Raw genomic sequence first — 14,250 nt, forward strand, 5'->3', positions numbered from 1 at the left:
ATAGGGCAGGCTACTTGACTAATGATGTCGGCCGGGAACCAGAAACCAGGCTACGTGTTATCGGTTTCACATTGTTTTCCCAACCTTATCACAGGACAGGAGGAGTGGTCCAGTCGGACAAAAGATGGTGTGTGTGTGTGTGTGTGTGTGTGTGTGTGTGTGTGTGTGTGTGTGTGTGTGTGTGTGTGTGTGTGTGTGTGTGTGTGTGTGTGTGTGTGAATGATAGTAAATGGTAGATAAGACACGGTTGTGTACCGAAGGAGTCTCAACAGTTTGCTTTCTGTAGACAGTCTGGTCTACAACAGTCTGGTCTACAACAGTCTGGTCTACAACAGTCTGGAGATCTACAACAGTCTGGAGGTCTACAACAGTCTGGTCTACAACAGTCTGGTCTACAACAGTCTGGTCTACAACAGTCTGGTCTACAACAGTCTGGTCTACAACAGTCTGGTCCACAACAGTCTGGTCTACAACAGTCTGGAGGTCTACAACAGTCTGGTCTACAACAGTCTGGTCCACAACAGTCTGGTCTACAACAGTCTGGAGATCTACAACAGTCTGGAGGTCTACAACAGTCTGGTCTACAACAGTCTTGAGGTCTACAACAGTCTGGTCCACAACAGTCTGGTCTACAACAGTCTTGAGGTCTACAACAGTCTGGTCCACAACAGTCTGGTCCACAACAGTCTGGTCTACAACAGTCTGGTCTACAACAGTCTGGTGGTCTACAACAGTCTGGTCCACAACAGTCTGGTCCACAACAGTCTGGTCCACAACAGTCTGGTCTACAACAGTCTGGAGGTCTACAACAGTCTGGAGATCTACAACAGTCTGGAGGTCTACAACAGTCTGGTCTACAACAGTCTTGAGGTCTACAACAGTCTGGTCTACAACAGTCTGGAGATCTACAACAGTCTTGAGGTCTACAACAGTCTGGTCCACAACAGTCTGGAGATCTACAACAGTCTGGAGGTCTACAACAGTCTTGAGGTCTACAACAGTCTGGAGATCTACAACAGTCTGGTCCACAACAGTCTGGTCTACAACAGTCTGGTCTACAACAGTCTGGAGATCTACAACAGTCTGGTCCACAACAGTCTGGTCTACAACAGTCTGGAGGTCTATAACAGTCTGGAGGTCTACAACAGTCTTGAGGTCTACAACAGTCTGGTCCACAACAGTCTGGTCCACAACAGTCTGGTCTACAACAGTCTGGTCCACAACAGTCTGGTCCACAACAGTCTGGTCTACAACAGTCTGGTGGTCTATAACAGTCTGGTGGTCTATAACAGTCTGGTGGTCTACAACAGTCTGGTGGTCTACAAAAGTATGGAGATCTACAACAGTCTGGTCTACAACAGTCTGGTCTATAACAGTCTGGTGGTCTACAACAGTCTGGTCTACAACAGTCTGGTCTACAACAGTTTGGTCCACAACAGTCTGGTCCACAACAGTCTGGGGTCTACAACAGTCTGGTGGTCTACAACAGTCTGGTGGTCTATAACAGTCTGGTGGTCTATAACAGTCTTGAGGTCTACAACAGTCTGGTCCACAACAGTCTGGTCCACAACAGTCTGGTCCACAACAGTCTGGTCTACAACAGTCTGGTGGTCTACAACAGTCTGGTGGTCTATAACAGTCTGGTGGTCTATAACAGTCTGGTCCACAACAGTCTGGTCTACAACAGTCTGGTCTACAACAGTCTGGAGGTCTACAACAGTCTGGTCTACAACAGTCTGGTCTACAACAGTCTGGTGGTCTACAACAGTCTGGTCTACAACAGTCTGGAGGTCTACAACAGTCTGGTCTACAACAGTCTGGTCTACAACAGTCTGGTCCACAACAGTCTGGTCTACAACAGTCTGGTGGTCTACAACAGTCTGGTCTATAACAGTCTGGTGGTCTATAACAGTCTGGAGGTCTACAACAGTCTGGAGGTCTACAACAGTCTGGTCTACAACAGTCTGGTCTACAACAGTCTGGTCCACAACAGTCTGGTCTACAACAGTCTGGTCTATAACAGTCTGGTGGTCTATAACAGTCTGGTCTACAACAGTCTGGTGGTCTACAACAGTCTGGTCTACAACAGTCTGGTCTACAACAGTCTGGTCTACAACAGTCTGGTCTACAACAGTCTGGTCTACAACAGTCTGGAGGTCTACAACAGTCTGGAGGTCTACAACAGTCTGGAGGTCTACAACAGTCTGGTCTACAACAGTCTGGTCTACAACAGTCTGGTCCACAACAGTCTGGTCTACAACAGTCTGGAGGTCTACAACAGTCTGGTCTACAACAGTCTGGTCCACAACAGTCTGGTCTATAACAGTCTGGTGGTCTATAACAGTCTGGTCTACAACAGTCTGGTGGTCTACAACAGTCTGGTCTACAACAGTCTGGTCTACAACAGTCTGGTCTACAACAGTCTGGTGGTCTATAACAGTCTGGTGGTCTATAGAAAGGTAATGACACAACCTCCTGCTATCACTTCAGTGGGATCAGAGCTGCTGTGGAGAGATTTCAGACTTCCTGCCGTATTGTGCGTGGGCTATAATGATACTGTACTTATCCTGTGTTAGTGAAACATGGCTGTGGTCTACAGCACTGACGTTTTATGAGTTGTTGGATCTTGTAATTGTTTCATGATGTAATTGCATTATTTAATGAAGATAAACCTCTGCCAAAACAGTGGTGGAGGAATAATAGAGGTTAACTGAGCCTCATTTTAGGAAATACTCAACCCTGTCACGTGTAGTGTAATAGTGACAGCATGGAGTATTGCCAAGGCCTCATGGTCAGGGTTGCCGTCAATTCAGAATGGTATCCAAATTCCAATTCCTCATTTTCTTCATTGAAAAACATTGGAAAGAATTGGAATTTCAGTGTACTTCCTGAATTGAAATGGAATTGACCTCAATCCTGTTCTAGATTGGATTTACTTTTGGGTCAGGGTAAGTATCTTCCCTTCCTTTATCTTCTCTGCCTCATCTGCTCTGAGCGAGAAGGAGAAACTCCACTTTAACCTCATTAGACGGGTGGGTGAGGGAGTGCTGATATTAGCCATTAGAATCATGAATGGAATAACAGATTAATGATTGATAATAGTTAATCATTAATATAACCTAAACATATGTCTCCCTTCTTAAAGAGAACACACCCCTCATACACACACACAACGCACACAACACACACACACACACACACACACACACACACACACACACACACACACACACACACAACACAACACACACGCACAAAACGAGGAAGGATTAGCCAATTCATTTTAAAATAATCTGTTCAATTTATTAATCTTGTATTGAAACACAGGATTCAGTCAGGCAACAACATTCTAATGTCAACAGTCAACAGGTCAACATTCTAATAGTCAACATTCTATCAGTCAACAGGTCAACATTCTAATAGTCAACATTCTATCAGTCAACAGGTCAACATTCTATCAGTCAACAGGTCAACATTCTAACAGTCAACAGGTCAACATTCTAACAGTCAACAGGTCAACATTCTAACAGTGAACAGGTCAACATTCTATCAGTCAACAGGTCAACATTCTATCAGTCAACAGGTCAACATTCTAACAGTCAACAGGTCAACATTCTAACAGTCAACAGGTCAACAGGTCAACATTCTAATAGTCAACATTCTATCAGTCAACAGGTCAACATTCTAACAGTCAACAGGTCAACATTCTAACAGTGAACAGGTCAACATTCTATCAGTCAACAGGTCAACATTCTAACAGTCAACAGGTCAACATTCTAACAGTCAACAGGTCAACATTCTAACAGTCAACAGGTCAACAGGTCAACATTCTAATAGTCACTATTCTAACAGTCAACAGGTCAACATTCTATCAGTCAACAGGTCAACAGGTCAACATTCTAATAGTCAACATTCTATCAGTCAACAGGTCAACATTCTAACAGTCAACAGGTCAACATTCTAACAGTCAACAGGTCAACATTCTAATAGTCAACAGGTCAACATTCTAACAGTCAACAGGTCAACATTCTAATAGTCAACAGGTCAACAGGTCAACATTCTAACAGTCAACAGGTCAACATTCTAATAGTCAACATGTCAACATTCTAATAGTCAACAGGTCAACATTCTAATAGTCAACAGGTCAACATTCTAACAGTCAACAGGTCAACATTCTAATAGTCAACAGGTCAACATTCTAATAGTCAACAGGTCAACATTCTAATAGTCAACAGGTCAACATTCTAACAGTCAACAGGTCAACATTCTAATAGTCAACAGGTCAACAGGTCAACATTCTAGCAGTCAACAGGTCAACATTCTAATAGTCAACAGGTCAACATTCTAATAGTCAACAGGTCAACATTCTAATAGTCAACAGGTCAACAGGTCAACATTCTAACAGTCAACAGGTCAACATTCTAATAGTCAACATTCTATCAGTCAACAGGTCAACACTCTTATAGTCAACAGGTTAACACTCTTATAGTCAACAGGTCAACAGGTCAACATTCTTATAGTCAACAGGTCAACAGGTCAACAGGTCAACATTCTTATAGTCAACAGGTCAACAGGTCAACACTCTTATAGTCAACAGGTCAACAGGTCAACATTCTTATAGTCAACAGGTCAACAGGTCAACACTCTTATAGTCAACAGGTCAACACTCTTATAGTCAACAGGTCAACAGGTCAACAGGTCAACACTCTTATAGTCAACAGGTCAACAGGTCAACACTCTTATAGTCAACAGGTCAACAGGTCAACACTCTTATAGTCAACAGGTCAACAGGTCAACATTCTTATAGTCAACAGGTCAACAGGTCAACATTCTTATAGTCAACAGGTCAACAGGTCAACATTCTTATAGTCAACAGGTCAACAGGTCAACATTCTTATTGTCAACAGGTCAACAGGTCAACATTCTATCAGTCAACAGGTGATCTCAGTACTAATACATTATCACAGCCCTCTGTGGATCACCACACATACAGTTATACACCTGCATGTGAATTACACACACACACACACACACACACACACACACACACACACCGCTGTGGTAACACACTCCAGGAGCCACGCCTAACACAGTACTAGTCAGTAAGGGCGTTACTCAACATGGAGAGGGTGTGTATGAGTTAGCCTGCGTGTGTGTGTGTGTCTTATTCTAGACCTGTCTGACATCACTCGAGGTTTTACTCTTCCAGAGAAAAATAAATAATATGAACATATTTCCTAAAAATAACTATGATATTCTAACCTGCGGAAGAAAAAAAAAAAAACACGAAAGCTGTTCAGTTATCTTCTGACTGCAAACTGGTTACATTGTTCTTCTCTGTTCAGTTATCTTCTGACTGCAAACTGGTTACATTGTTCTTCTCTGTTCAGTTATCTTCTGACTGCAAACTGGTTACATTGTTCTTCTCTGTTCAGTTATCTTCTGACTGCAAACTGGTTACATTGTTCTTCTCTGTTCAGTTATCTTCTGACTGCAAACTGGTTACATTGTTCTTCTCTGTTCAGTTATCTTTTTAACCCTTATTTATTCATCATAACAGGTACACGTAGAATATTATATTGTTCACTGTGAACAAAGTAGCGGAGACAGCCTTAAATAAAACATACATTTATGTTATTTATTGATGTTAATATGTAATTTGTTAGTCCGGCCCTTCTGAGTAGCGTTGTCCTTATCACACTACGGCCAACATGTAGTGTAGACATGAATAAATACGAGAATGACTTATCACTGTATTAGCCCTATTACCTGTGCATTAAGATGGCATAGAACACACGCCCAGTGTCAATACGACGGGGCTATAAGACATGTCTTTAGGAGAGATGTCTAGGAGAGATGTCTAGGAGAGATGTCTAGGAGAGATGTCTTTAGGAGAGATGTCTAGGAGAGATGTCTAGGAGAGATGTCTTTAGGAGAGATGTCTAGGAGAGATGTCTAGGAGAGATGTCTTTAGGAGAGATGTCTTTAGGAGAGATGTCTTTAGGAGAGATGTCTTTAGGAGAGATGTCTAGGAGAGATGTCTTTAGGAGAGATGTCTTTAGGAGAGATGTCTTTAGGAGAGATGTCTAGGAGAGATGTCTAGGAGAGATGTCTAGGAGAGATGTCTTTAGGAGAGATGTCTAGGAGAGATGTCTAGGAGAGATGTCTTTAGGAGAGATGTCTAGGAGAGATGTCTAGGAGAGATGTCTAGGAGAGATGTCTAGGATAGATGTCTTTAGGAGAGATGTCTAGGAGAGATGTCTAGGAGAGATGTCTTTAGGAGAGATGTCTAGGAGAGATGTCTAGGAGAGATGTCTAGGAGAGATGTCTAGGAGAGATGTCTAGGATAGATGTCTAGGAGAGATGTCTTTAGGAGAGATGTCTAGGAGAGATGTCTTTAGGAGAGATGTCTAGGAGAGATGTCTTTAGGAGAGATGTCTAGGAGAGATGTCTAGGAGAGATGTCTAGGAGAGATGTCTTTAGGAGAGATGTCTAGGAGAGATGTCTAGGAGAGATGTCTAGGAGAGATGTCTAGGAGAGATGTCTAGGAGAGATGTCTAGGAGAGATGTCTTTAGGAGAGATGTCTAGGAGAGATGTCTTTAGGAGAGATGTCTAGGAGAGATGTCTTTAGGAGAGATGTCTAGGAGAGATGTCTAGGATAGATGTCTAGGAGAGATGTCTAGGAGAGATGTCTAGGAGAGATGTCTAGGAGAGATGTCTTTAGGAGAGATGTCTAGGAGAGATGTCTTTAGGAGAGATGTCTAGGAGAGATGTCTAGGAGAGATGTCTTAGGAGAGATGTCTTTAGGAGAGATGTCTTAGGAGAGATGTCTTTAGGAGAGATGTCTTTAGGAGAGATGTCTAGGAGAGATGTCTAGGAGAGATGTCTTTAGGAGAGATGTCTCTAGGAGAGATGTCTAGGAGAGATGTCTTTAGGAGAGATGTCTTAGGAGAGATGTCTTAGGAGAGATGTCTTTAGGAGAGATGTCTAGGAGAGATGTCTAGGAGAGATGTCTAGGAGAGATGTCTTTAGGAGAGATGTCTAGGAGAGATGTCTAGGAGAGATGTCTTTAGGAGAGATGTCTAGGAGAGATGTCTAGGAGAGATGTCTTTAGGAGAGATGTCTTTAGGAGAGATGTCTTTAGGAGAGATGTCTTTAGGAGAGATGTCTAGGAGAGATGTCTTTAGGAGAGATGTCTTTAGGAGAGATGTCTAGGAGAGATGTCTAGGAGAGATGTCTTTAGGAGAGATGTCTTTAGGAGAGATGTCTAGGAGAGATGTCTAGGAGCGATGTCTAGGAGAGATGTCTAGGAGAGATGTCTAGGAGAGATGTCTAGGAGAGATGTCTTTAAGAGAGATGTCTAGGAGAGATGTCTTTAGGAGAGATGTCTAGGAGAGATGTCTAGGAGAGATGTCTTTAGGAGAGATGTCTAGGAGAGATGTCTAGGAGAGATGTCTAGGAGAGATGTCTTTAGGAGAGATGTCTAGGAGAGATGTCTAGGAGAGATGTCTAGGAGAGATGTCTTTAGGAGAGATGTCTAGGAGAGATGTCTAGGAGAGATGTCTAGGAGAGATGTCTTTAGGAGAGATGTCTTTAGGAGAGATGTATTTAGGAGAGATGTCTAGGAGAGATGTCTAGGAGAGATGTCTAGGAGAGATGTCTTTAGGAGAGATGTCTAGGAGAGATGTCTAGGAGAGATGTCTTTAGGAGAGATGTCTAGGAGAGATGTCTTTAGGAGAGATGTCTAGGAGAGATGTCTTTAGGAGAGATGTCTAGGAGAGATGTCTAGGAGAGATGTTTAGGAGAGATGTCTAGGAGAGATGTCTAGGAGAGATGTCTAGGAGAGATGTCTTTAGGAGAGATGTCTTTAGGAGAGATGTCTAGGAGAGATGTCTTTAGGAGAGATGTCTTTAGGAGAGATGTCTTTAGGAGAGATGTCTAGGATAGATGTCTTTAGGAGAGATGTCTAGGAGAGATGTCTTTAGGAGAGATGTCTTTAGGAGAGATGTCTAGGAGAGATGTCTAGGAGAGATGTCTTTAGGAGAGATGTCTTTAGGAGAGTTGTCTTTAGGAGAGATGTCTTTAGGAGAGATGTCTTTAGGAGAGATGTCTTTAGGAGAGATGTCTAGGAGAGATGTCTAGGAGAGATGTCTCTAGGAGAGATGTCTTTAGGAGAGATGTCTAAGAGAGATGTCTTTAGGAGAGATGTCTAGGAGAGATGTCTTTAGGAGAGATGTCTAGGAGAGATGTCTAGGAGAGATGTCTAGGAGAGTTGTTTAGGAGAGATGTCTTTAGGAGAGATGTCTAGGAGAGATGTCTTTAGGAGAGATGTCTTTAGGAGAGATGTCTAGGAGAGATGTCTAGGAGAGTTGTCTAGGAGAGATGTCTTTAGGAGAGATGTCTAGAAGAGATGTCTAGGAGAGATGTCTTTAGGAGAGATGTCTAGGAGCGATGTCTTTAGGAGAGATGTCTAGGAGAGATGTCTAGGAGAGATGTCTAGGAGAGTTGTTTAGGAGAGATGTCTTTAGGAGAGATGTCTTTAGGAGAGATGTCTAGGAGAGATGTCTAGGAGAGATGTCTTTAGGAGAGATGTCTAGGAGAGATGTCTTTAGGAGAGATGTCTTTAGGAGAGATGTCTAGGAGAGATGTCTTTAGAAGAGATGTCTAGGAGAGATGTCTAGGAGAGATGTCTAGGAGAGATGTCTAGGAGAGATGTCTTTAGGAGAGATGTCTACATTATCATAGTGTTGAATTGTCCCTGTGTGGTCTGTGGTAGCCAATAGGAACACTGTGTGGTCTGTGGTAGCCAATAGGAACACTGTGTGGTCTGTGGTAGCCAATAGGAACACTGTGTGGTCTGTGGTAGCCAATAGGAACACTGTGTGGTCTGTGGTAGCCAATAGGAACACTGTGTGGTCTGTGGTAGCCAATAGGAACACTCTATGGTCTGTGGAAGCGAATAGAAACACTGTGCCGTCCGTGTCAGCCAATAGGATCTCTACATCAGATCACACAGGTCACAGACAGGAAGGGACACATCGTAAGACTTCAGAGTGCAAAAACAGGTTTGTCTAAAGTCATCATATTGTCCTGTAGGATCAGACAACCTGCCTCTAACCTTACAGCATGTACCTCGCTGTTTACTCCAGAGTGAGTTCTAATGACCAGATCAACATCAGTTATAAAATCTCTAGAGATAAAAAGAGAGAGGAGAGACCTGGGGTGTGTGACTGCTCCCTAGTGGACAGAAGAGGCACTGCTATGAAATGCTCTCCCCCACTGATCATTATCAAGAAGTGGGGAAAATACACCAACAATTACAGAAATAGCTAATTAAAGGCATACAAAAATCAAGGCATTCTTACATGAGGACATTAATGGCATTTATATTAATACAATCTCAAACAAGAGCGATTATAATAATATTAAGGAAAAGAGCACTACTTAATAAGACATTAAAGCACGTTTGTTTACCATGAGAGTTAGGCACTATGCTGTATTCAGCTCTACAGAAACACACACTGCCAGAGAGGCAGCGCTGTGTGTGTGTGTGTGTGTGTGTGTGTGTGTGTGTGTGTGTGTGTGTGTGTGTGTGTGTGTGTGTGTGTGTGTGTGTGTGTGTGTGTGTGTGTGTGTGTGTGTGTGTTTAAATTCAGTCAAGACAGCATATCTATATTCACACAGAAAAAAAGGCCATGAAGTGTATTTACAGGGTTAAAAGCCCTTGGGACTCTTCATCTCCTCTGATCATAGCATCTTATTCAGTCTATCAGAATATTGCTGCAGGCGTGTCAAGACAGGCGATCACAGAGAAATTTGACACAGGAACAACCTTCAAACACACATCTATTCCCTATTACCTTCTAAATGTTCTTAACTTTCTCCTCCTCTCACTCCCTCTCTCTCTCTCTCTCTCTCTCTCTCTCTCTCTCTCTCTCTCTCTCTCCCACCCAGACTGACAGGATTTATCCCACTAGGCCAGCTGATCACTAGGCCAGCTGATCCTCATACGTCTTCCTGAAACAGTCTCCAGCAGGGAAGAAGTCCCAGCATCTCTCTTGGTACATCTTCCACACATACGACTCCTGTTGGAGGGAGAGAGAGAAAGAGAGAGAGGGAGTGAGGGAGAGGAGGACAGGGAGGGAAAAGGAGAGAGAGAGAGTGAGGGAGAGAGGGAGAGAGAGGGAGTGAGAGAGAGAGAGAGAGAGAGAGAGAGAGGAGGACAGGGAGGGAAAAGAAATGAAAATGGGAGACAGGAAGTGTTTAGAGACAAACAGACAGCCAGACAGACAGCCAGACAGAGCCAGACAAACAGAGTGGAAGTGTTTACAGACAGACAGACAGACAGACAGACAGACAGACAGACAGACAGACAGACAGACAGACAGACAGACAGACAGACAGACAGACAGACAGACAGACAGACAGACAGACAGAGTGGAAGTGTTTACAGACAGACAGACAGGAAATCAACACTAGAGACTGGTAAGACATTCGGGCGCGGAGAAAAGCACCAGGAATGGACGGTTTTCTATTTAACATTTCTGGGACAAAGTAGCGCCCCTATTTACACAAATATCACTCAATTAAGTGCTTCCTAGTTCCATGTATCAAACAGTTATTTAAGTTATATTAAAACCAGGAAAATCTGGAGTCCCCTGCTGACTACAGACCCATAACTTTAGTAGAATAGTAAAAGTCTTACCAGACTTGATACATACACTACATGACCAAATGTATGTGGACACCTGCTCGTCGAACATCTCATTCTAAAATCATGGGCATTAATATGGAGTTGGTCCCCACTTTGCTGCTATAACAGCCTCCACTCTTCTGGGAGGGCTTTCCACTAGATGTTGGAACATTGCTGAGGGGACTTGCTCTCATTCAGCCACAAGAGCATTAGTGAGGTCGGGTATCTGATGTTGGGCGATTAGGCCTGGCTCGCAGTCGGCGTTCCAATTCATCCCAAAGGTGTTCGATGGGGTTGAGGTCCGGGCTCTTGGCAGTCCAGTCAAGTTCTTCCACACTGATCTCGACAAACCATTTCTGTATGGACCTCGGTTTGTGCACTTCCCAAAGTGTTGCCATAATGTTGGAAGCACAGAATCATCTAGAATGTCATTGTATGCTGTAGCGTTACGATTTCCTTTCACTTGAACTAAGGGTCCTGAACCATGAAAAACAGCCCAGACCATTATTCCTCCTCCTCCACCAAACTTTACAGTTGGCACTATGCATTCGGGCAGGTAGCGTTCTCCTGGCACCCCCCACAAACCCAGATTCATCACTCCAGAGAACGCGTTTCCACTGCTCCAGAGTCCAATGGCGGCGAGCTTTACACCACTTCAGCCAACGCTTGGCATTGCACATGGTGATCTTAGGCTTGTGTGCGGCTGCTCGGCCATGGAAACCCATTTTCATGAAGCTCCCGACTAACAGTTCTTGTGCTGACGTTGCTTCCAGAGGCAGTTTGGAACTCGGTAGTGAGTGTTGCAACCGAGGACAGATGATTTTTACACGCTTCCGCACTCGGCGGTCCTGTTCTGTGAGCTTGTGTGGCTGACCACTTCGTGGCTGAGCCACAATAACAGCACTTACAGTTGACCAGGGCAGCTTTAGCAGGGAAACTAACTTGTTGTATGAAAGTCACTGAACTCTTCAGTGAGGCCACTCTACTGCCAACGTTTGTCTATGGAGATTGCGTGGCTGTGTGCTCAGTAATGGGTGTGCCTGAAATAGCCGAATCCAGTAATTTGAAGGGGTGTCCACATACTTTTGTATATATAGTGTATCAATCAAACAAGGTTTATTACAAATAGACACAAACAAATACAAGAACACGTTTTAGTGTAATACAATACGCAAAAAAACATGATGTAGATTTATCAATAGCGGCTGTTGATGCCGAAAATGGATTTTAACCGTCTTGAATGGCCTTTTCTATTCAAAACATTGGAAGCTTTCACATTTCCAGCTGAAATAATAAATCAAATAAAAATATTAGCTACCTGCAGATTCATGCAGGGTAGTAACGTCATGAGTTGGGATTGTGGTTCATTGTTTAGCTAGCTAGTTAGCTAGCTACCTAGCTACATGTCTAAACAAAAAGACTCCACTATCCAAGTAACCATTTCAGTAGAATGTTAATGATGTCAGTGTAACCACTGTCGATAGACTTGGCTGGTAAATTCGCTCTGACTATCTACTCCGATTTCAGAGCGCTCTCGTCTGAGTGTGCCAGAGCGCAAAACAACTGATGAATTTACTAACGCTCAACACCCGTTGAATATGGCCGGTGTCAGAAAACGTTGGCAAAAAAATGTAATTGTTGCCAGCAGCACATTTGCCATCATCAACACTCTGGATAACATGAAAACAGCCTAACCAGCTCTGCTAGAGCGAGTAAAATTGTCAGTGTTCAGCTGTTCTCTCATTATGTGTCTGGAAAGTAGCTAGCAAGCTAGCCAACGTTAGCCAGTTAGCTTGGGTGCTTAACTGCTGTTAGGACAGAACGCCTGGTTCAAACCTTAAAGAGATGGCTGGGGCTAAAGCTTAAGAGGGTGTGAACGATGTAGAATGGGTGTAGACAAAGTAAAGCTCTCCAGCAGTACTACCAAAATGTTCAAAGGCCATTTACTCAAAAGTGGGGTTAAAAGTTGATGAACTTTCAAAGCAGAATTACTTTCTCATTGTTCCTCAACTGTAGTGTATGATATACCAAGTCTCTACTTTATCCAATGTAAAAACAGAATTTCAAATATTGCTACGTAAGATCGATTTGAGCCGGTCGGTCACAATGAATCATTTCACGACGTTCAATGTCTGCTTTTTTTACCCATCTACCAATAGGTGCCCTTCTTTGTGAGGCATTGGAAAACCTCCCTGGTCTTTGTGGTTGAATCTGTGTTTGAAATCTACTGCTCGACTGAGGGAACTTACAGATAAAATTGTATGTGTGGGGTACAGAGACGAGGTAGTCTTTCAAAAATCATGTTAAACACTATTATTGAACACAGAGTGAGTCCATGCAACTTATTATGTGACTTGTTAAGCACCTTTTAACTCCTGAACTTATTTAGGCTCCTTACCACAACAAAGGGGTTGAATACCTATTGACTCAAGACATCATCATTTATAATTAATTTGTACACATTTCTAAAAACATAATTCCACTTTGACATTATCGGGCTATTGTGTTTAGGCCAATGACACAAAATATTAATTTGATCAATTTTAAATTCAGGCTGTCACATAACAAAATGTGGAACAAAGGGTTATGAACACTTTCTGAAGACACTGTAGATAAACAGACAGACAGAAAGGCAGGCAGGCAGGCAGGCAGGCAGGCAGGCAGACAGACAGACAGACAGACAGGCAGGCAGGCAGGCAGACAGACAGACCTGTCCTGTGTGCTCCGTTTCATCTTTATTGATTAGGTACATCAGGAAGAACCTGCAGAGAGAGGAGAGGAGAGGAGAGGAGAGGAGAGGAGAGGAGAGGAGAGGAGAGGAGAGGAGAGGAGAGGAGAGGAGAGGAGAGGAGAGGAGAGGAGAGAAGAGGAGAGGAGAGGAGAGGAGAGGAGAGGAGAGGAGAGGAGAGGTGTCAGAATGTGACACGAGTCGGCTCTTCACACACACATAGGCGACACATAGGTACTGTAACTTACATATAGTTGGCTAAGTTATGCTCTTCCAAGGTGTGCGTTTCGAAGCCATGGGGAGTTGTATCAAAGTAGTCGCTACCGATACCACAGATGAAGCACTGAGTCTGTAAAAGGGGGGAAGAATCGGTTTAATAAAGAAATTATGAATAAAATAGTTAAATGTTTTCCCCTCATGTTGACAACCATTAGTCCCATCTCTTACAGTACTAGCACACTGTCCAGCCATCAGGTCTAACATCTGATAGTACCAGCCATCAGGTCTAACATCTGATAGTACCAGCCATCTGATAGTACCAGCCATCTGATAGTACCAGCCATCTGATAGCACCAGCCATCTGATAGTCTCAGCCATCTGATAGTACCAGCCATCTGTCTAACATCTGATAGTACCAGCCATCTGATAGTACCAGCCATCTGATAGTACCAGCCATCTGATAGCACCAGCCATCTGATAGTCTCAGCCATCTGATAGTACCAGCCATCTGTCTAACATCTGATAGTACCAGCCATCTGATAGTACCAGCCATCTGATAGTACCAGCCATCTGTTCTAACATCTGATAGTACCAACCATCTGATAGTAC

At 43.4% G+C, this 14,250-nt stretch overlaps 1 protein-coding gene and 1 long non-coding RNA gene across 6 annotated transcripts in view; one reads left to right on the plus strand and one right to left on the minus strand.

The window, feature by feature from the left end:
• The first annotated feature begins 3,354 nt into the window (after window positions 1-3,354).
• LOC123744769 (uncharacterized) lies at window positions 3,355-5,286 on the plus strand. Its single transcript, XR_006771252.1, has 2 exons — window positions 3,355-3,407; window positions 4,451-5,286. It is a non-coding gene; the product is annotated as an uncharacterized lncRNA (long non-coding RNA).
• A 4,085-nt stretch (window positions 5,287-9,371) lies between these two features.
• ryr1b (ryanodine receptor 1b (skeletal)) overlaps window positions 9,372-14,250 on the minus strand; it is a 305,047-nt gene continuing 300,168 nt past the window's right edge. For all 5 annotated transcript variants that reach the window (XM_045724892.1, XM_045724889.1, XM_045724890.1 and 2 more), the window contains 3 exons: window positions 13,671-13,771; window positions 13,405-13,456; window positions 9,372-10,086 (listed from right to left, as the gene is read on the minus strand). In XM_045724892.1, coding sequence (XP_045580848.1) covers window positions 9,991-10,086; window positions 13,405-13,456; window positions 13,671-13,771 — 249 coding nt within the window. In that variant the 3' untranslated portion in view covers window positions 9,372-9,990. The remainder of the gene's footprint in view (window positions 10,087-13,404; window positions 13,457-13,670; window positions 13,772-14,250) is intronic.

Source organism: Salmo salar, chromosome ssa09 (genome assembly GCF_905237065.1).
Source record: "Salmo salar chromosome ssa09, Ssal_v3.1, whole genome shotgun sequence".
NCBI lineage: Eukaryota > Metazoa > Chordata > Actinopteri > Salmoniformes > Salmonidae > Salmo > Salmo salar.